This window comes from Furipterus horrens, unplaced genomic scaffold (genome assembly GCF_987537825.1).
Source record: "Furipterus horrens unplaced genomic scaffold, mFurHor1.1.pri manual_scaffold_4, whole genome shotgun sequence".
Classification (NCBI taxonomy): Eukaryota; Metazoa; Chordata; class Mammalia; order Chiroptera; family Furipteridae; genus Furipterus; species Furipterus horrens.
Window position 1 is genome coordinate 109,992,519 of NW_028327174.1, and position 22,554 is coordinate 110,015,072.

Sequence of the window (22,554 nt, forward strand, 5' to 3'; positions counted from 1 at the left end):
CTCCGGCTCTGGATTTTCTGTCGGGGTTTACTCCCTTAGCCTTGCCCCTGAAGAGGTATGCCGCAAGGCAGCGGAGGTTTTTTGGAGTCAGAGTACTACCCTGAAAATAGACCATGAATATCCCTATTCCTTACAAATTCCCTCCTATTTTATTTATACTCTGAATGGTCTTATTTTCACCCTTGATTCTTTTGATTCTCAAATCTTCCCACAGAGTCATCTCGGTGGTCAAGAGCACTTGGTAAGGACCTTCCCAGCTTGGCTGGAGCTTGTCCCCTTTTCAGGTCTTTAGTAAGACTTGGTCCCATGACCGAAATGGGTGCAGCGGCTTGTCAGGTGGATAGACAAACCTGCAATGAGCAAAATTCTGCAAAATGATTAATTTACACAACAACCCACAAACAAGTCTCTGAATCTGTAAGACTGTGGAGACATCCAGTCACAGGGCCATTGCTGGAATGATATTTAACAGAGGCAATTTGACAGATCCTCCTTGCCTATAAATTGAGCATCTTTGATGATGTTACAAACCCGCCTTCAACTTCCAAATGAAAACAAACTGAAACAATTAGCTGCACTAGTCTAATGTCCCCCACTGAGCATTACGATTTTCCTTCAATCACGATTTTTCTCCTTAAGATCACCTTCATTTGTCATTAAAGGACTGTATTAAATCCAGTTTTAATCCTGCCTGTTTGTTTGCACAAACACAACAAGAGCAGCAGTAGATTACATATGATCTTTAAGTCTGCTTTGCTGGAACTCACATAAGGAACATTTAGATTGACTCTAGTCTTCTTCCGGGCACAGAAGCTGAGCCACACACCTGACATCTGGCTTCACTTATACTGCCCGCTTCTCTGAAGTCCTTGAATTTTCTGTTGTGCCTCAGGGTTTTTTTTAACAATATTTCAGGAAAGCAACCTTTGTTCCTTCCCTGAAAAGACTGCTACTAACTGCACAACCAACCAAGGTACCAGGCTTTCCCCTAGTGGACTTTTATTAGCTTTGAAAGTCAATCCCAGTTCCTCGGGGCTTTCTGGTGACAAGAGCCTAGGTATGCCTCCTTTAGGCATGACATCCCAGTCAAAGTCTTGGTTGACAAAACCACCGTTAGCAACTGGTCTTATTGGTTTTATGCATAGCTACAGTAGAAACCATGATTTTAGCCTTTTGCTTCTGTTTTTCCTCTTCCCTTCAAACAAATACTTTTTGTGCCTCTCTGAGTAATTCTTCAACTGATCTTTCATTCCATCCCTCTACCTTTTGCAACTTTTTGGAAATACTGGGTCAGCTTCTGGTCACAAAGTTGACTTTTAAGAGACCTTGTCCTATTGGATCTTCAGGATCTAACCCAGAGTACTTTAATATCTATTCCTTTCACAGCTTTTAGAGGATTTAGTTTGAGAGTACTTATTTGAACTTAGTCTTTGCTTTAGATTTTGCTTTTGCTTCCATTTTGAAAGGAATGGCTTGGTCTGAGTTCCATCAGAGTCCATTAGGTTGTGATTAGACTGATTAGAATTGTTTTGCTAAATGTCTGGTAAGTGGGATAAGATCTCTACTCTGCAAGCTTTCATGTCATTACATCATAAAGATTCTACTCAGAAAGGATTAAAATTCATAGTTTAAAAAGGGGGAAATATCTCATTCCCCTCTCAGAAAGTACAACTCACAAAGGACAAAAATGAGAAAGTGAGTCTTTTAAACACTCTGAATGCTCCTCCTGGAGGTGCAGGAGTTGTAGTGGTCCTGGGAACAATGGGAAAATTAATGCCACCCCCAAAACCTTGTATAAATAGCAGGGGTGACAGCTCCACCTCAATGTGAAGGGGAAAAAAATGGCATTTTTAAACCTAAGTAGCTAAAGCCACGTCAACTCTAATACCTCCCTCAACTTCTTTTCAAGCTTCCTAAAAGTTGTCTAGAGCACTAGATAATGAAACAGCTCACTTTTAACCACACTGAAGAAATTTGGTAATCACCAAGAATAAAAATGTGAGTGTAAGAGGGGGACCCAAAAAGAAATGGAATGTATTTATTTAAAAAATGTGTGTTTATTCTTACATGTCTAAACTTCAGTCATCTTCAAAGTACCCTATATTTGAGTCAATATACCTATCAAAATGTTTTTCTTCACTGCTCAAAACAGATAAAGTATATTTTATTGATTATGTCGTTACAGTAGTTTCTATTTTTCCCCTTTGCTCCCCTCTGCCCAGTATCCCCCTTCCCTCCAGAAATTCCACCCTCCTTAGTTTATATCCATGGGTTGTGCATATATGATACATTCTTTGGCTTCACCCTTTCCTATACTGTATTATCAACTTCCCCCTATATATTTTGTACAAACCAATTATACTTCTTAATCCCTGCACCATTTCCCTCTTTCTCCCCATTTCTCCTCCCAGCTGATAACCCTCCAAATGATCCCCATACCTATGATTCTGTTCCTATTCTGGTTTGCTTAGTTGGATTTTGTTTGTATTTTTTAGATACAGTTGTTGATAGTTGTGAGTTTGCTGTCATTCTGATGTTCATAATTTTGATCTTCTTTTTCTTACATTTCATATAATAATAGCTTGCTAATGATGAGCTCCTTTAGCTTTACCTTGTCTGGGAAGCACTTTATCTGCCCTTCCATTCTAAGTGATAGCTTTGCTAGATACAGTAATCTTAGTTGTAAGTCCTTGTTTTTCATTACATTGAATACTTCTTGTCAGTCCCATCTTGCCTGCAAAGTTTCATGTGTTACTGATTGCATTTAGGCTACAGGGAAAGTCTAAGTGTGGCTGCTACCATGGAAACACTGATCGACATTGCTGCTCTATTACTGTGATTTCTCCCTGTGATCAGTTTGGATTGAGAACTAACAAGTTCCCGACCAACAAAGGTAGTGTGCACATGCCATTCCAGACAGGAGAGGAGCAGATGTTAAAATCTTGAGTGTGAGTGTATTTGTATGTTTGTGCCTGCGGGGGGTGGGGGGACAGTTAGCATTTGGAACTACCCTATAGTCATGCAGCTTGTCTAAAATCCCTCTATAAAGCACTCAGGGACCTCTGCTATACATGATTATTTAATTAAAGATAGTCGCTTCCCCTAGACAGTCAGCTTTTTGAAGGACGGACTAAGTCTGCTTCGCTGAGCGCTGTGAGCCCAGAACATTGGCAGGCACATAAAAGGCACTAAATCATTATTGAACTGACAGGTTACAAGTAACCTGGGATTAGGAATGTCCACACTTTTCCTCAGTTTCTCAAACTTCCCATAACTTTAATCACAGAAGCAGCTTTGTATATGGTGGTTATTTTTACTATAGAGTTAGAATACTGTGTTTCCTTATATTATGAAATAAAAACATTTGTGGGCTAGCACAGGGATTGAACTATGATATAGAATCTAGTGGGGATAAATTAACTTTGGGCATCATGGAAAAAAGATAGATTGTGATGTAAGTGATATATGGACTCAAATCTCAGCTTCTTCTCTTATCAGCTATGTAACATTGTGGAATTCATCATCAAGCTCCCAGACACTCAGTGTCCTCTTCTGTATAACACAGCATTTGTTGTGAGGATTAGCTGAAATTTTATACAAAAGGTATGTATATATAGGTATACATGTATAAATGTGTACACATGTACTTGTATGTAGATGCACCTATATACACATGTGTATGTGTATATATATATTCTAAGATCTATCTATCTATCTATCTATCTATCTATCTATCTATCTATCATCCATTCATCTATACTGTGCATCTATAGTTTCTGGGATATGGTCATTGTATTAGTCAGGGTCCATATTTCAGCAAAGAAAGTTTAATACAAGAAATTGGTTAAACAGGATTAGAGAACTAAACAAGCAAAGGGGACACTGAGATAATAAAGAGAAAGCAGCTGCTGGAAGAAGTATGACCTGGATTGATGCCAGTGGCACAGGGAGAGGTTGGGATTATCAGGATCTAGAAGCTTGTCCTGCTTAGGAAGGGCACCTGCAAGTTGGTGCTGGTTTTGCAGGAGGACACAGTGAGTTGATATTGGTAGTGTAAAAACATTAATAACACCTAAAGTGGAGACTGGTACCAATGCTGCTCGGGCGAGGATGTGACTAGGGATGATGACAGGACAGCATGCCCTCAGTCAAGGAAAATGGGCAGCGGCCTGTCCTGGCATCACAAAGCACATATGTATGGAAGGGAGTGGAAATGAGAGACAGTGGCTTGGCAACTGTGGACCTTAATTTCATTTATTCATCATTTTAACAGCTCCCAAGTATTCCATTGTACAACCATATAGCACAATGTACTTATCCATTTTTTATTATTTGAAATGATGCTGCAACAAATATTCCTTTAATGTTCTTTGGATTGTAGAATTTTGTAGTTGAGGGGAGCTTGAATAAAATTCTCCAATCCATAAAGGAGTTATTAATTAATACTTTTTTCTTCCAACATTGAATGTCTAAATACGATATAAAATCAAGTATTTATACATGTTATAGCAAAATATATTCTCCTGTTTTTTCCTTTTGGAAGGAAGACTGTCAGAGAAGGAAGACAAGCACCTAGCAGAGTGCATAGAATAAGACATGTTTTGATAAAAGTTTGATACTAACACTGTTGAAGTAATAACCTACCCCAATTACAATGCGTTGCCTGGAGACTCCAAAGATTCATTTCCTTCCTCACTGAATGTAGCAATATGCAAATGGCACATGGTAATGGTAAATGTGTTAGATCTCTGTGTTCACTTTCCTAAGGGCTGGTGAATAGCTCAGGGATGTCAGGCCAAAGTGCCTCACTTCAACAAGGAAGTCATTTTTGAAATGTTCTGCAATTTTCTGTATATTTGATTGATCTGTTAAAGATCATGCATGGTGCTCAAGGAAGATAAAACATTTTAGAAAAGCAAGTGCGCCATCTGGTGGAACATTTATTCTTTTATTTTGATACATATGCTGCCAAAGGGAACACTAGTTCTTTTAATTTATATGAACTATTGTGCTACCAGCAGTGATTTGCAGGATTCTTTAAATTTTTCTCAATATGGTTTTTCTCCCTGAATCTCATATTTTTGTTTCTTCTACTCTATGGCTTTGGGGGTGGTATTGGTGTCAATTTACATCCCAGCCTTTGTGGACATCCAATTTCCATCAAATAAAACTTAATGCATCATCTGTCCTGCATTACCTTTGGCTATTTGTCTCCTAATTTTCATAATTTGCATCAAACTCTGACTTTGCAGTTTGCCTGTACTTCCACAAAGAATATCAGGAAATTTCTTTTAAAATCCACTTAACTGCTACAATTTAGAGGAGAGGAGAGAGAACGTAGGGTTGAACAAAGGTCAGGCGTGCCTCCTTGTGAGCATTAAACTTCTCTCCCCAGTTGCCTGGAGTTTGGTTCATCTGTTCAGCACGTGTACGTTACACATTGGTTATGCTCTCTTCAGCAAAATGTTGGCAGAGAGCTTGGAACCTGGAGAAAGGTTTCACATCATTAGAAGGATTCAGGGGACTAATACAGTATTCCCTCACTTATCGTGGGTATTACGTTCTAGAACCCCACACCACCCGCGATAGGTGAAAATCTGCGAAGTAGGAACCTTACATTTATTTTAGTATTTATATATATTTTAAGGCTTTATAAACCCTTCCCACACACTTATAAACCATTCCCAGTCCCTTATTAACCTTTCCCACTCCCTTATTAACCTTTTCCACACTTTTATAAACACTACTTATGTTCTTAAACATATTCTACACACTTAAACCTACGTAACTTTAACAATATACATATACAGTACCACAAAATCCCGTGATATAGCGAAAAATCTGTGATAAATTATTAAATATAATATTTTTTAAAAATCCCACGATACAGTGAAACTGCAATAAGTGAACCGCGATATAGAGAGGGACTACTGTATTCAGGGTAGACCTTTCTTCTTGTCTCCTTGCTTATCACTACATGGACAGAGGTGAGAAATCGCAGGAATATGGGATATCTAGGGGCTTAGAAAAGGAAGAACTAGCCCTCAAAATGCTGGCAACGGAGGGTCTAGCTGGCTCCTCTTGCAAGATAGTAAAATGCTCAGCCCCTCTGACTCCATTGTTTTTAAACCTGCTTTGTTCCCACATTCTTTCTGTTAATAGCTTCTGCTTAGTCTTGCATGCAGCATTAGAGGAATTCCCCTTGCAGAGTTTTACAAAAACAGCTCCTAACCAGTAATTGCCCCTCCTGATTAGGAAAGCATGCATTGTTTAACCTCTTGACCAGGTTCACATCAACTAGAGTCAACAGATTAAAAACAAAGCCTCCTTGGACCCTTGATGGCACCCAGATGTCATTGATAGTCACCTCTTGCCCCTCCCATTTCCCCCTTCCCTTGAAATAAGACAAACTTGAATTCTGTACTTACTTTTTTTAAAAATGTTTTATTGATTATACTGTTACAGTTGCCCCAATTTCTTTTCCCTCTGCTCCCCTCCACCCAGTGACCCCCCTTCTTACAGTTGTCCCCCACTTTTAGTCCATGTCCATTGGTTGTGCATATAGTTCTTCTCAACATCTTCCTGTCTACTCCATTCCCTCCTACTATGCTTCTTAATTCCTGTACCATCTCCCTCCCTTTCCCCCTTCCCCCTCCCTACTGACCTCCCCCCAATATGTTCCCCATACCTATAGTTCTTTTTCCACTCTCGTTGCCTACTTAGTTTGCCTTTATTTTGATTCCCTAGCTTCTGTTGTTGGTTGTTGTGATGCAGTTTTCATTTTAGTGTTCATAGTTTTGATTCTCCTTCTTCTAAACCAGTCCCTTTAACATCTCATATAACAGTGGTTTGGATCTGATGAACTCCTTCAGTTTTCCTTAGTCCTGGAAGCACTTTCTCTGCCCTTCTATTCTGAATGACAGTTTCGCTGGATAGAGTATTTGTGGCTGTAGGTTTTTGATTTTCATTACTTTAAATATTTCTTGCTAGTCCCTTCTTGCTGCAGGGTCTCCTTTGAGAAATCAGCTGATAGTCTAATTGGGACCTCTTTGTACATAATTCTTTTCTTCTCTCTTGCTGCTTTTACGATTTTCTCTTTCTCTTTAATTTTTGACAATTTGATTATAATGTGTCTTGGAGTGGTCTCCCTGGATCCAGTTTTTCTGGAACTCTCTGTGCTTCCTGGACCGGTAAGTTTATTTCCTTCCCCAAGTTTGGGAAGTTCTGCTTCATTATTTTTTCACATAATTTTTCTATTTCTAGTTCTTCTTCTTCGCCCTCTGGCAATCCTGTAATCCGAATGTTCGTTCGCTTATAGCTGTCCCAGAGGTTTCTGAGCCTCTCCTCATGTTCCTTCCTTTCTGTTTCCTCTTTCTGCACTGGTTGACTGTTTGCTCCTTTCCTTTGTTCCGATTTGTTGATTTGATCTCTGGTTTTTATTTCCCCACTTGTCTCATATGCGTTTTCATTCATTTCAGTGTGACTAGCTTTCATTCCTCCCCATCTTGTTCCAAATCTTTTGTTAATTCTGTAAGCCACCGTCTGACTATAGTTCTGAACTGAGCCTCAGAAAGATTTCTTATTTGCTCATTGGTTAGGTCCCTCATCTGCTGCCTGGTGAGCTGCGTCACTGGGATTTCAGTCATGGTCTGTTTCATCCTGTCAGTTTTCTGTTTACCTTTGTTTCCTGGGAAGGCTGTAGGGGGCGGTGTCCATGCTCTTGTCACTACCCGGCCACCGGAGACCTTTTTCACCACTCTGTGGCTCTTTGTGTGGGGGCAGGGGTCCAAGATGGATTCCTGCCATTACTCTCCGCTGATAGACCAGGAGGCTCCTTCCCCACAGCCTCACCGTCCAAGGCAATGGGGGTCTGCCTTCCCCAGCATCATAATCGCAAGCTGCCGGGTCTCCACTACAGCCGGGATTGCTTCCCTGGTGTTTCTCGCAGTCCCGTTGCTATCCCCGCTGCTACGTGGACAGCACAGCCTGACCTTTCTGTCCTGATTCCTATTTTGCCCCTCCTACCCATCCAGACGATCACCGCTAGTTTATAACTTCATACGTTGGGCTTCCATGTAGTTTTATTTTCTGGAATTTCTGGTTATCTTTGGTTTTGAGGTAGTTGTATTCCTACTTAGTTGTGTAGGGAGACAGAGCGTGTCAGTTTAAGCCTCCATCTTGGCCGGAAGTCGAATTCTGTACTTTTTTAAGATGGTTCTTCATGATGCTAGTTACCTATTTTCTAGTTTTGTGGCCTTTCTGAATTAAGTTGCTTTCCTTGACCCAACACCTTGTTACTTGATTTATTGGCTGTCATGGGGCAAGCGGTATGAGCTTAGATTCAGGTACACTTTCTGCTTACCCAAATCCCCCCGCTATCTCACCTTCTGGCCCCAAAGAAGCAGAATATACATTCTTCTCAAGTGCACATGGAACATTTTCAAAGATAGACCACATGGTAGGACACAAAACAAGCCTCAACAAATTCAAGAAAATTGAAATTATATCAAGCATCTTCTCAATCACAATGGCTTAAAATTGGAAATCAACCTCAAGGAAAAAACTCAAAAACACTCAAACTCATGGAGAATGAATAACATGCTATTAAATAATGAATGGGTTAACAATGACATCAAGGAAGAAATCAACAAGTTTCTGGAAACTAATGATAATAAACACACAACAACCCAAAACATATGGGATACAGCGAAAGCAGTCCTGAGAGGAAAGTTCATAGCAATACAGTCCTACCTAAAAAAAGCTAGAAGAATCTCTAATAAAAAATTTAACCCTACAGCTACAAGAACTAGAGGAAAAACAACAAGGAAAGCCCAGATCAAGTAAAAGGGAGGAAATCATCAAGATCAGAGCAGAATTAAATGACACAGAGACTAAACTAACAATTCAAAAGATCAACATAAGTAAAAAAAGAAAGAAAAGAAAAGAAAAAAATAGTCTAAAACATGCCTTAGTAAAAGGAGGGGAAAAAAATAGATCAAATTAAAATCTTTTACATAGCTGTTAATTTATTGAATGTTCTCAAATGTATTGGTGAAAAAAAGTTCCATATATAGAATTCTTGGAGCAACTTGCTCAGCAGTATCCTCTTTTAGGCCAGGCAGGCAACTTCTCGAAAGTTCTCCTGAAACTTACTTGTCACTTTCACCCTGATCCTCTGATGTTCAATAATAGTTTGCCCTGCACGACCCTAAAGATTCCTAAACTGGTCTTAGCCTATAGCATTTCAATATGTGGAGGATGACTCTGTGTGTCTGCCCTGCACCTACTCATTCTTCTGGTAGTAGTAACCTTCGTCTTTTAAAAATGGCTCCTTCTCTGCCATATCCAACTATGTGGGGTCATGGAAACTGCCATGATACCATCCTTCTGGCCAAATCTTATTAGACTAGGATAATACCTGATCCAGATGGCCAACCAATCAGCACCTTTCCTAGGAGTTTTGATTTTCAGGGAGAGCACAGTTAATCCTTCTCCTGCACATGTACAAGTTTTCAAGTACTTGGTTGGAGTTTTCCTAAGTCCCAGCTGCTCCTCTGACCCTCCCAGGGTTTAAATATGTGACACACCTTTCTATCCTTCCAATAAATTCTTTTGCCTAACGTATGTCAGAATGGTTTTCTATTGCTTGTCTCCAAGAATCCTAATGAATACATGTGGGAAGGCCCATGTCAAAGTCACAGGACGGTCAGGAAAGGTAGGCCCAACCAGAGTATTCCTTCACTCTAAACAAATGATATGAAACTGGATTATCAGAAGATTGTTTGCCCTGACTGGTGTGGCTCATTGGGTTGGGTGTTCTCCTGTGAACTGAAAGGTCACAGGTTCGAGGGCACATGCCTGGGTTGTGGTGGGTCCCGTTTGGGCTGTGGTTGGGGCATGCGAGAGGCAACCGATCAATGTTTCTCTTGCACATTGATGTTTCTCTTTCTCTCTCCTTCTCTAAAAATAAATAAATCTTAAAAAAAAAGAAAGAAGATTGCTTGGTGAGCAGAAAATTAGAATAAGGAGAACTAACCACATGATTAGAGAATTTGATAACAACTTATTTTGAAAAGAAACTGCTTCATTGATAGGTCTTCATCTCTCTGGAAAGTTCTGCGTTGTATTGCTTGTTTCTGTGGCTTCTTTTCTATGCTTTCATGACTCACTCTTATTTACCCAATGATTCAAAAATATTTATGGAGCATTTACTGTGTTGCCAGGTGTTTTGATTACTATGAATATAGTGTAAATAAGAAAAATTCCCTGCTTTTATGGAAGGTAAATTCTAGTAAGATATGATTATATCTGTAGATAATAGCCAAGTTAAAAAATATATACTGCTGTGAACCCTGAGAAAGACGACATCTAGTAAGATGGACTCCTGGTGACTAACTGAACTCAAATTTCAAAGAACAGAGCCTAGCAACCATTTTTACACAGAGGCCTCTCATGCAAACTGCACTTCAGGGAGAAATTGCACTGAACTGCCTGCCTGCACTGTGTTACTGCCATCTGAGCCAGCTCTTCCAAAAGAGTTCCTGGAATCATATTTCAACCAATAGGACTGAGACTATCCTCATCTAATAGGCACTGCACAGCTCCAACCAACCAGAGTGGCTGTATTCTGACCAATCAGGACACTGCCTTTGGACCAATCAAACTGTGAGGATTTGGAGTCCTCATTTGCTGAGGATAGACCAATCAGGGACTTCTGTTTATTTAAGCCAGCTCACCTCTGTTTGGAAAGCACACTTTTCCTTTCCAACAAAGACTGGAAAATATGTCTCCCTGGCTGAGTTGGAGCAGAGTGGAGTGGACCAGCGCAGGTCAGAGCAGGCTGGCACAGAATGGAGCAGACCAGAGTAGAGTGGAGGAGCACAGAACAGAGCAGAACTGTCTAGTGGGAAAGGGGTCTGGCCCACAGGCTTCCTCACAGCTGTGCTGCATCACAATTGAGCTGTTTTGCACTGAATAAAGTTTCCTTCTTCTCTGCACCCCAGATTGGAGATTACAGTTGGCATTGAATTAGCAACAATGATCATCGGTTGACACTGTTATGTATACCAAATCTAATAGCGTCTTCTACATCTATTTTATTTTTACAGGGTTGGACACCCTCACTTTGAAACTCTATCCTGCTCTTGAATGTGAATACACCAATAAGAGCTAGAATAAAAGTTGCAATTCAAAGCTTACAACTAGTTTGTGAAAATAGTTGGTCAATGACATATTTAGAAGTCTTTTTACAAAAATTGATATGAAGTCACAGTTCTATTTAGCATTATAGATTTCCTTTTAACATTTAGCTTTAACAGATTATTTGGAGTTCATTTTGTAATACAATGTAAGCTCAGCCATCTTTCACTACATAGCCAATTTTACTAATAGAACAAGTACTCTATTCTTTATCATTGATTAAAAAATTTTTTATATTGATTTTAGAACAGGAGAGGGAGAGAAATTTGTTGTTCCATTTATTTATGCATTCAGAGATTGATTCTTATATGTGCTCTGACCTGTAATCGAACCCAGAACCTTGATGTATCAGGACAATACTCTAACCAGTTGAGCTACCTGGCCAGGGCTATCATTGATTTTTTTCCTTTTTTTCTTTAATTGTAGTTTTTCCATTACCATTTATCACTCTTTTACCTTCTTCCACCCCCTCCCTCCCACAACTGCCAATATTGATTTTTTAATGCCAGCTCAACTATATACCAAATTCTCATATATAAAAGGATTTGCTGAATACACTATTTAATTGGTCTATTTGTTTCTGTGCTAATGCTATGCTCTTTCAATTAGCATACCTTTGTAATGTCTTAATAGTTTTTTCATAATTGTCTTAGTTAATTGTGAACTGTTGACTTTCAATATAATTTTAGAATCTGTTTTTCAAATTCCTCACTACAATCTTGCTAGAATTTTTATTGGGAATATTGAATAGTCAATGTCTACATTAATTTGGAGAGAACTGACACAAAATGGTGTTTTGTTCCATTTATTTTGATCTTCTTTAAAGTTCTTTAATAAGGCTTTAAAGGGGACACACACACACACACACACACACACACACACACACACACACACAGCATTAGGGGATGACCAAGTTCTATGAAAAATAATAAAATAGGTAAGAGGATAGACAGTGATTGGAAATCACAAGAGGTTGGGATTGGTCTGTGATGGTCTCTTTAACAAAGATAACTGAGAGCTGGATTACATGGAAGAATGAGTCCTGTGGAAAATCCATAGTCACAACCTTGAAGGTCAAGTGAATGGCAAAGGCAAACATCTTGAGCTTGTGGGAGCTCCAAGTAAAGCAAGATGGTCATGGTGGGTGAGCAAGGAGAGGGATAGGAGGTGAGGTTGGGAAGTTACAGCAAAGCTTCATATTTGATAGTTATGGAAGGTCTTTGAAAGTAAACTAAATTTATTAACTTTTGTAGTGGTTGCCCTAGAATTTGTGATATATATTTACAACAGTCAATACTTGTATGAACATCTTTGTATATTCCCTCATGTAGATTTGTGCTTCTTTCTTTGGTGGGGGTGGGCATATATCTCAGAGCAAGATTTCTGAGTCACAGGGTGAACATGGACTTAATTTCATTAAAGACAGCCAGACTGTTTGCTAACCAGTAGTGCACAACAGATCCCATCTCTCTATTTTCCTTACCATCAAATGTGTCAGGCTTGGCATACATGATGGAGATTAATTAAGTATCATGAGAGTAATATGGCTTCTGAAAAGCTTCTACAATCTGGAGTAGGGTCTTAATCATATGAAAAGTAAAACTGTTCATGTTAGAGAACTTGCATTTCATTGGAGGTACACAGTGTTATAATTTTAAAACAAATATAATTCTGTTTGTAGGAGATTCCCATACCCCCAACTCTGTCCCTTCAGTTTTCAGAAATTTTAATTTAAAAAAATCATATGCCTTTTGGAAATTGTATGTTTATCTGGTTACTAACTTAAATTTCTTTCTTCTTTGGTTGTTCAGGTGTATTAAATTTGAAGAAGATAATATCTCCATTTTCAACAATATAATTTCTGCCTTGTTGACTGTACTTTCCAACAGCCTTGACTGCATTTTCAGAACCTTCCCCTTTAAAATCTTTATATTTCATTACTTCAGCCATATTGAATCCTTTTTCAAAATCTGTGTGAATCTTTCCTACAGCTTGAGACTTCATCCCTTTCATGATGGTCCATGCATGCACTTCCTCTGGGCCTGCAGTAAAAAAGTATGCTGGTTGGAGTGCTGCAAATCCAGCCTTAACAATCTTTGGCAAAGTGCTTTGCGTCATGTTCGCTTCTAGATACTTCTGTTTCTCCTCAGCACTCAGTTATTGCAACTTGAGTTCCAAGGCCCCACTGAATGGAATGACCAAGGCACCTGGGTCAGACCTGTCCACCTACCCTTTAATTTTTATCAACCATTTATTTTTCTAATGTAGTTTTTTTCAGAAAGATTAATTAACAAAGTAGACCATAGGTTTTTGAAGTTAGAAATGTGTTTATTCAGTACTTCAATCTCTGTCATTTCAGTCATGATAGAAGCAAACACGTTTCTTTTGATCTATAACCCAGGATTTGAGGATTTGACTTTGCACATTATATCAAATTCAGGTTTTAGTTTTTTATCTCCTCCCCTCACTGCCAATTTTTCTAGTTTAGCTATAATGGGCCCAATCATAGCCTCATCTTCATGCTGAAGCTCTTCATGTATTATTTCTATATCTCGAATAGGATCTAAACTTCCTTCAACATGAATGATACCATCTTCAAAAGCATGTGTTTGATGAAAGATTCCACCACAAGCACTAATATGAGATAAAAAGGCATTTCCCAGGCCTTGTCCAATGCTCCTTTTACAAGACCAGCAATACCCACAACATTTAGAAAGGTAAAGATTTTGCTTTCTGGTTTGTGGTACTGGCAAAGAAAATCAAACCTTTTATCTGGCACAGGTACTCTGCTCTCATTTGGATCAATAGTGCAGAATGGGAAGTTATCTGCTGAAGCCCGACTATTGGTTAATACACTGAAGAAGGTAGATTTCCCAACATTTGGCAACCCAACAATACCAATTTTCAAAGAGGTTCCAAATCTTCCAACAATTGAGGGTGGTTTAACTCCATCATCTCTGTTTTTTTTTTTTTTTTTTTTTTTTTTTGGTTGGGGGGAGCATTGTGCTGGAGGCCACTGATGACAGAGGGTCCCAGAAACAGTGGCACATAGGTCCTACTGGCAGCGGGAGTTGGGGAGGCGGGGAGGAAGGAGTGAGCGCAGGCCTGGCCCCTTTGCTGAACTGCAAGCACCACAGCAGGACCACAACGGGTCTCTTGTTTTAATTCGCATTTTTTTTGTTACTAGTGAGGAAATGTTTTCCTTAGCTACCTAGATCCATCTCCTGCTTACTCACTATCTCACTGTTAGTGGAAATCAAGTCTCTGGGTAGGGGCATTTCTTTATGCCCCCCTGTCCAGGTGTCCTGTGACTCAGTTAAGCGAGCTGGACTTGCTAACGCCAACAGCTGCAAGCTATTTCAGGCCGCTGAGCTATGGTATCCTGGGAACAAAGAGACTTTGCTGAGTACTCCATTACTCCCTTGTCCTATCATCTTGTTTGGAACTTACAGTTCTGTTTTGTACCTAAGTAGTTAATGTTTGAACCCAGGTATCCTGTTTTCTCCTTAAGCGATAGGATGTATATCCTGTAATTGCCACCCTCAGATTTCAATAAAAGGAAGGTTGCTCTGCTCAGCGCTGACCTGCCTGAGCGTGCAGCAGCCCTCCGTCCATCCCATTCTGTCTGATGGAATTGCCTCCGCGCCCTCGACCACTAAGTACTACAACACCTCACCTTCCCTTGGTGAATTACAAAAGCCCTGTTAACTGCTTAGTTTTCTAATTTTATATATATATATATATATATATATATATATATATATATATATATTTTTTTTTTTTTATGTGTATAAGAATGTTGGCCCTGGCTGGGTAGCTCAGTTGGTTAGAGCATCACCCCTATACACCAGGATTTTGGATTTTTTTTTTTTTTCAGATTTAATGTGTTTTATTGATTAAAATATTACATTTGTGCCAATTTCCCTTCCCTCTGCTCCCCTCCACCCGGTGGCCCCCCTCCCTCCAGTTGTCCCCCCCTTTTAGATTATGTCCATTAGTTGTGCATACAGTTCCTCCCAACCTCTCTCCGTCTATTCCATTCCCTCCTACCTTGATCCCCAATTCCTATATCATCTCCCTCCCTTTCCCCATTCCCCCTCCCTGTTGACCTCCCCCCAATATGCTTCCCGTACCCACAGTTCCTTTTCCACTCTCGTTGCCTATTTAGTTTGCCTTTGTTTCATCTCCCTAGCTTCTGTTTTTTAAACCAGTCCCTTTAACATCTCATATAACAGTGGTTTGGATCTAATGAACTCTTTCAGTTTTATTTTGTCCTGGAAACACTTTCTCTGTCCTTCTATTCTGAATGACAATTTCGCTGGGTAGAGTATTCGTGGTTGTAGGTTTTGGATTTTCATTACTTTGAATATTTCTTGCCAGTCTCTTCTTGCCTGTAGGGTTTCCCTTGAGAAGTCAGCTGATAGTCTAATTGGGACCCCTTTGTACATAATTCTTTTCTTCTCTCTTGCTGCTTTTAAGATTCTCTCTTTATCTTTAATTTTTGACATTTTGATTATAATGTGTCTTGGAGTGGTTCTCCCTGGGTCCAGTCTCTTGGGAACTCTCCTTGCTTCCTGGACCTGCAAGTCTATTCCCTTCCCCAAGTCTGGGAAGTTCTCCTTTATTATATTTTCACTCAATTTTTCAAGTTCTAGTTCATCTTCCTCATTCTCTGGCAAACCAATGATTCTTATGTTGGGCCTTTTATAGCTGTCCCAGAGGTTTCTGATCCTTTCATTGTTGCTTCCCATTTCCTCTCGCTACATTGGTTGACTGCTTGTTCCTTCTCCATATTCCAGTTTGTTGAAATGAACTCTGGATTTTATTTCCTTTCCTTCTGTCTCGTATGCGGTTTTGTTCCTTTCGTTATGAAAGTTTTTCGCTTCTTTCATATCTTTTTCCTGCTCTTTTGTGAATTCTGTAAGCCATCTGTTAACAATGGCCCAGAACTGAGCCTCTGACAGGTTTCTTATCTGTTCATCTGTCAGGTTCTCTATCTGCTGTCTGGTGAGTTGTGTCACCGGGATTTCTATAGTTGTCTGCCTCATTTTGACAGATGCGTTTTGTTTTCTTGGGCCGGCTGTCGGGGGCAGTGCCTGTGTATGCGTCACAAATCAGCGACCGGCCGGCGCCTGCCTGTCCGCGACCTATTTCGCAGCCCTGTGGTGCTTTCTTTGGGGGCGGGGGTCCAAGATGGATTCACACAGTTATTCAGCTAGGGGACCGGGATCCGTCCTCCCGCCCCCCTGGGCCTCACTGTTCAAGGCGATGCGGCGGCCGCTCTCCCCAGCGCCGGAGTCGCGCACCGGCAGGGGCTTGGCCGCAGCCGGGATTCCTCGCCGCCCGCCGTTGTCCAGGTGCGACCGCAAACAGCACTGCCCTCTTTAACTCTTACCTGCCCAAATGGCACCGCTGGTTTATAACTTCATATGTTGGACTTCCGTGTAGTTTTATTTTCTGGAATTTCTAGTTATCCTGTTTTGAAGTAGTTGTATTCCTCTCTAGTTGTAGAGGGAGACCTAGCGTGTCCGTCTAAGCCTCCATCTTGGCCGGAAGTCCTAATTTTATATTTTATTTTTATGTATATCCTAGATGGTACTGGCTTAGGAGGTCTTTTAGAAATATATAGGGCTTGATTTTTTGATGTGCTAGTATAGGGTCAAACATACACATATTGATTATATGCTACTTTATTATAAAATTATGTTAATGATTTATATTATTTTTAAAAATGTGTGTAAAGCTATTCATAGGTAACAGAATTAATAACCCAGAACCAAAAACGAGGAGGGGACACAACAGAATGACCACAAGAACAAAGAAAAGTGGTTACAGAACACTGAGAATGGATAAAACATATTCCAGGAGCAGAACGAATACAGGGAAGGGGGTGAAACAGGTGGGGAAACCCCCTAGCCAATAAGGGAACCACAACTCACTAAAATATAGAAAGTAACCAATAGAAACTTACACAACATACACTTCCCCTTACTGCGGTTTGTTGTTTGAAAAACCAGTATCTGAGCCGCTTTCAGGTGGGAATTGGTCCTGATCTCACTAGTTCCCCTTCTCTCAGCTTGATGGGAATTGGCCCTGCTCTAATTCTCCCTCTCGTTGGAGAGGACCCCAATAAGTCAACTGCTTTGCTGTAAGTTTGCTGCCTTCTCCTGACTTTCCTGGTGACGCTGGACTCACAGCTATGACTTTCATTTTAGGAATAAAAAGGGCAGTACAAAGTATTTCTTAAAAATGGTGTAGGTAGAGGGGAGGATATTGTCTCACTTGGTTGGCTTTGGACATTTCTAAATACTTTTTTCTCAACCTATCACCCATTGGTTAACCTAACCTATATTGTACACTGTTAAAAAAAAAAAAGCTTCATTAAGATGTATTTCACATACTGTATGGTTCACCTATGTAAACAAAAATTGTGTAAAAAAAAACAAATCTGCCATTTAAACCATTTTAAAACATACAATTCAGTGACATTAATTACATCCATGTTGTATAATCATCACTATTATTTCCAAAAATTTTCATTACCCTAAACCAAAATTCTGTAACAATTAAGCAATAACTTCCTATTCTTCCTCCTCCTTGGTCCTTAGTAACACTGAATCCACTTTCTGTCTCTAGGGAGTTGTCTATTGTAGGTACTTACACAAGTGGAATCATACATTAATCTTTTTGTGTCTGGATTAATGTTTTCAAGTACATCCATGTTGTAGTCTGTGTCAGGACTTCATTTTTTAAAAATTGATGAACAATATTCCATCACATACAAATACATTATACATATATTTTGCTTTTCCATTTATCTGTTAATAAACAGAAGCTCGAATCAAATGGCGGATATGAGAGCCACAGCCTCGCTTTGCAGGGCCTCTTGAGAAGTTGGTGGAGTGCAGGAGATATCATCACAGGCAGAGCAGGATGTGGAGCAGGCCAGGGCCTGCACACCCAGCACAAGAGAGAGAGGAAGAAAAAGGAAACATCAGTGTGAGAGAGAAACATTGATTGGTTGCCTGCCATATGTGCCTGGACTACAGATCGAAACCATAACCAGGTTTCCATGGAAAAGAAAAAGAATAATGAAAGAAAGGCATCCAAAACCAGCTCTTGTGGCTGAGCACTTTGCAAGACACTGAAGAGACTTCATGTGCAATAGGTGCAGTGAACATGGGGATGCAGTATCTCTTCAAGATCCTGCTATCAGTTCTTTTGAATAAATACCCAGAAGTGGAATTTCTGGATCGCATGGCAATTCTATTTTTAATTGTGGAAACAAACATCCATCAAAAGATAGAGAAGTTGTGGTATATACATACAGTGGAACATTATTTACTCTTAGAAAAAGAAGATCCTGGCATATGCAACAACATGGATGAATCTGGAGTACATTATGCTAAGTGAAATAAGCCAGTCACAAAATAAAAATATTGCATGATTCCACTTACATGACATATCTAAAGTAGTCAAACTCATAGAAACAGAAAGTAGAATGGTGGTTGTCCTGGTTTGTGGGGAGGGAAAATGAGTTGTTTATTAAATATAAAGTTTCAGTTATGCAAGATGAATAAATTGTAGAGATCTCTTGTACAACATGATGCTTATAGTTAACAACACTGTTCTGTATACTTAAACTTTTGTTAAGAAGATAGATCTCATGTTATCCTTACTGCAATTAAAAAGAAAAAAAAGAAAAGAAACATGTGGAATGACAACCACTGGCATTTCTACTGCAGCCTTGTGAAACTTGAAGCCTTTGCTCACACTGTTCTTTCTTGAAGGCCCTTTCCTTCTCATTGCTCTTCCTACATGTTTGAGGGGCATGGACTCTCATTGCTTTGTTATATTTGTATTATAACTAATAAAAATAATTTGTCATAAAAAAAATAAACAGAAGCTCTTATCATTTGTCAATCTCAAACATTAAACTATGTCTTCCAATTAAGCAGATTTAAAATATTTCAAGGCCTTTCCCTTTAACAATCACAAAGGAAAGGTTCCCCTTGCCCCATTAATGAATTTTCAGTGTAAGATCATATTTCTTATTTTATTCAATAGTTTATAATCCGTTAGTGACAGTAATGGCTCTGATGCTCAAATTGTACCAGATTTGGCCAGGAGCTGTCCCTTCAGGTTGGCTCTTGTCTTTTGGCATGTCCCTTTATTTTTTGAGCACTTCTTACTTCTAGGCATAAGGTGCCCCAGGCTCCTCTAGTGCTTTCCCTGCCCCAGTCTTGAAATCAGCTATTTATCTAGGGAGTCAAACATGTTTTCAATATTTGAAAATACTCTTATTTGAGAAGCATGTTTAAAAAAGATGTCATTTTGTGTTTAGTGTCAATTAATTTCTAGGGTCATTTTAAACATTTACGTACAACCCAATAAATCCCATGAGATCCTGATTTTGTGATCAAGATTATCCCAATTACAATAGTTTTAAAATATATAAACTGATGAGGCTGGCAAGGGATGAAAGTATTCACATTTAAAAACAATGTAGTTTTGCCCTGGCTGGTGTAGCTCAGTAGATTGAGTGCCAGCCTGCGAACCAAGGGGTTGCCAGTTCAATTCCCAGTCAGGGCACATGCCTGGGTTGAAGTCCAGGTCCACAGTTGGGGGCTCACAAGAGGCAACCATACATTGATGTTTCTCTCCTTCTCTTTCTCCCTCCTTTCCTCTCTCTCTAAAAAATAAATAAAATCTTTAAAAAATACAAGAATGTGGTTTTCAAACAACACATGTAAAATGAAACATACCTCAGTAATTTTTGTATCATTGTAAATACTTTATTCTGTTTCTAGGTCCAATGTTGAAATTTATATGGTACTTTAAAGACAACTTATATACAGTTCAATGAAATAAAATGTACAAGAAGTTTATGTGATATAAGATACACATGAGGAAACTTAAATGTTAACTTAATTTGCTCTTCTAGGAACATCAGGGCTTACAGAATTGATACTGGCCTTTTTATCAATTACTTGTTTTTATAAGTTCTTGTTGATCCTTCCAGAGAGCATATTGTGTGTGCTATTGTGTCTAAGAAATCAATGAATAACTACGTTTTCCATTTTATCAAAGTACAAAGTATTACTTCATTCCTAGGCCTTCTCACAGAATTCAGTATCTGTTTTTGTAAAAGCATACTTTTATTTTTACTAAGTTTGTTAATGAAATCTTCTTAGTAAATTATTGAATCAGAAAGCAAATACAAGGGGTCTTTATATTACAAAGGATATCAATGTAGACTTAAGAAGATAAATATCTGGTACTTTTAAAAAAATTTCAAATTCTGACATTTTGAGCAAAATTCCCACATGATCTTTTCCTAAAAAAGACCTTTTCCAGCTTGTTTCCAGACTTCTTTTACTCCTTTGATGCTTTCTTTTTTCACACATTTCCAGTATTCTTGAACACTTAGTTGTTGTGGTACCTGTTAACCAAAAGTAAAACTTAAGGGGCTTTTCTCTTTAAGGCTAGACACAATTTCATGTGTGTGCTGTTACTGTTTATTTCCCACACTCCTCCAAAACATATTTGAGGTGAATTTTGTTGTAAAAGGTGATTGCAACAGAACTGTACAATAAGGGTAAAAGATAAAAGTGAATGTGATGTAAGAATATCCATAAATAACCAAGGAATGGAGGTGACCATATGTGATTGGAGATTCCTCCCTCATAAGAAAAGGAACTTTGGTTGATCTTCTTTTACATATTGGTTTCAAAATGTAATCATTTAAAAAATTTTCCTTGTATAATATTTCTCCTTTCCTGATGAACTTTATTTAGCTCTGTGGAAAAAAAATAAGCCTAAATGTTTGATTTAACCTTGGATAAAATTAAAAAGAAACTACAGGTCACACTATATTTGATGAGAAGCCTTAAGAAGAAGTAATATAATTTATTTAGGTGCTGAATTAAAGGTACTGTGTGGTTTTCTTTCTCTCAGCTGAATGAGAAAGTGGAAGTTGGACAACGCTGGGACCCTGGTGAGCACAGGCGCACAGCACTGCTGGAAATCTGCCACACTGAAGCAGAGTCTACTTCAGGTTGTGTATATGTCCTTTTCCTACTGCTGATTTATAGCTCTTTTCTTTAATGCTTTCTGAGAAATGGTAGAGGCTCCTGGGTATATTAAATTGTTACTGGAAAGGTTTGTTTAATTTCCAGGAATATGATTATTAACTATGAGGTACTGGATGACTACAAGGCTCATAAGACATGTTTGCTAGTGGAAATCATATTTGTTCATTTTCCATAAGTAATGTTTGTGGCAGGACATAAATGTGCTTTTCTAAGTTGTAAATAGATTTGTTTTTGTATACGCACCATGTTTTCTCTCTCATCCTCTCTTCTGACCTAACTGCCTATTTACTAGTTGGTCCTCTCTGGATCCAGGTTTTCAACCTGCACACTGCCTTCCTGAGGGGGCTTCTAGCAGATGCTCATCTAAATTAAATTTTGGGTTGGATCTGTCCCAATTATAGACCAATATGTGAATTTGAGTGAATAATAATAATATCACAGCTAACATCAACTGCAAGTGTCTCAGCCACTATACTATTTTACACTTAATTCTCATAATAATTCTTTCTGGTAGTTTCTGGTAGATCTTATTAGTTTCCTCATTGTACAGATGAGGAATCTGAGTGGCTTTGTAAGATTTGGTAGTTAATAGGTAATAGAGCTTGGATTTGAAACTAGATGTGTTTGCCCTACCTAGTGTGGCTCAGTTGGACAACATCCCACAAAGCAAAAAGTCACTGGTTCAATCCCTGGTCATGGTACATGCCTGGGTTGCAGGTTTGATCCCCAGTTGAGGCATGTATGAAAGGCAACAGGTCAATGTTTCTCACATTGATTTTTCTCTCCTTCCTTTCCCCTTTCTCTAAAAGTAAATAAATAAAATCTTAAAAAATGAAACTAGGTGTGTCTAACTACAAAGGCTGAAGTAAATTCTAGGTTATGATTTCTGAATAATGGTTTCTTGATTAGATTCAGATTTTAAAAAGAAAAATGTCAGATGACATCTGTATGAGATATATCTTTATAAATGATGAAAACTCCACTTAAGGTAACACATTTCCTCAAATTCTAGGTTTAACATCATTTAATTACATGTAAACATGTTATTTAAAAACTCAAAATCTGTTACCCATAAACCTCGATGCATCCTGTTTTTTAACACTCCAAGAAACTCTCCATGACTAAGACATTCATCACCATCCAAATCAAAGATCTTGAAGACAGTGTCCAAAATATTGTTTGAGAGCTCCTGTCCTGTAGCTACTTTCACAGCTCTCTTAAACTCTGCTAAAAAAGAAAACATAAACCAACTCATCCATCA

At 38.9% G+C, this 22,554-nt stretch overlaps 1 protein-coding gene and 1 pseudogene across 5 annotated transcripts in view; both read right to left on the reverse strand.

Moving 5' to 3' along the window:
• Nucleotides 1-4,931: 4,931 nt before the first annotated feature.
• The window catches only part of MICU2 (mitochondrial calcium uptake 2), a 184,215-nt gene continuing 166,592 nt past the window's right edge, over nucleotides 4,932-22,554 (reverse strand). For 3 of the 5 annotated variants that reach the window (XM_090273921.1, XM_090273923.1, XM_090273919.1), the window contains 2 exons: nucleotides 22,363-22,520; nucleotides 19,973-20,641 (listed from right to left, as the gene is read on the reverse strand). In XM_090273921.1, the coding sequence (XP_090130047.1) occupies nucleotides 20,537-20,641; nucleotides 22,363-22,520 (263 nt within the window). In that variant the 3' untranslated portion in view covers nucleotides 19,973-20,536. Of the gene's footprint in view, nucleotides 5,486-19,972; nucleotides 20,642-22,362; nucleotides 22,521-22,554 lie in introns of those variants that run through there. The other 2 variants (XM_090273922.1, XM_090273920.1) reach the window with 2 other exon arrangements.
• On the reverse strand, nucleotides 12,982-14,371 carry LOC150012663 (obg-like ATPase 1; annotated as a pseudogene).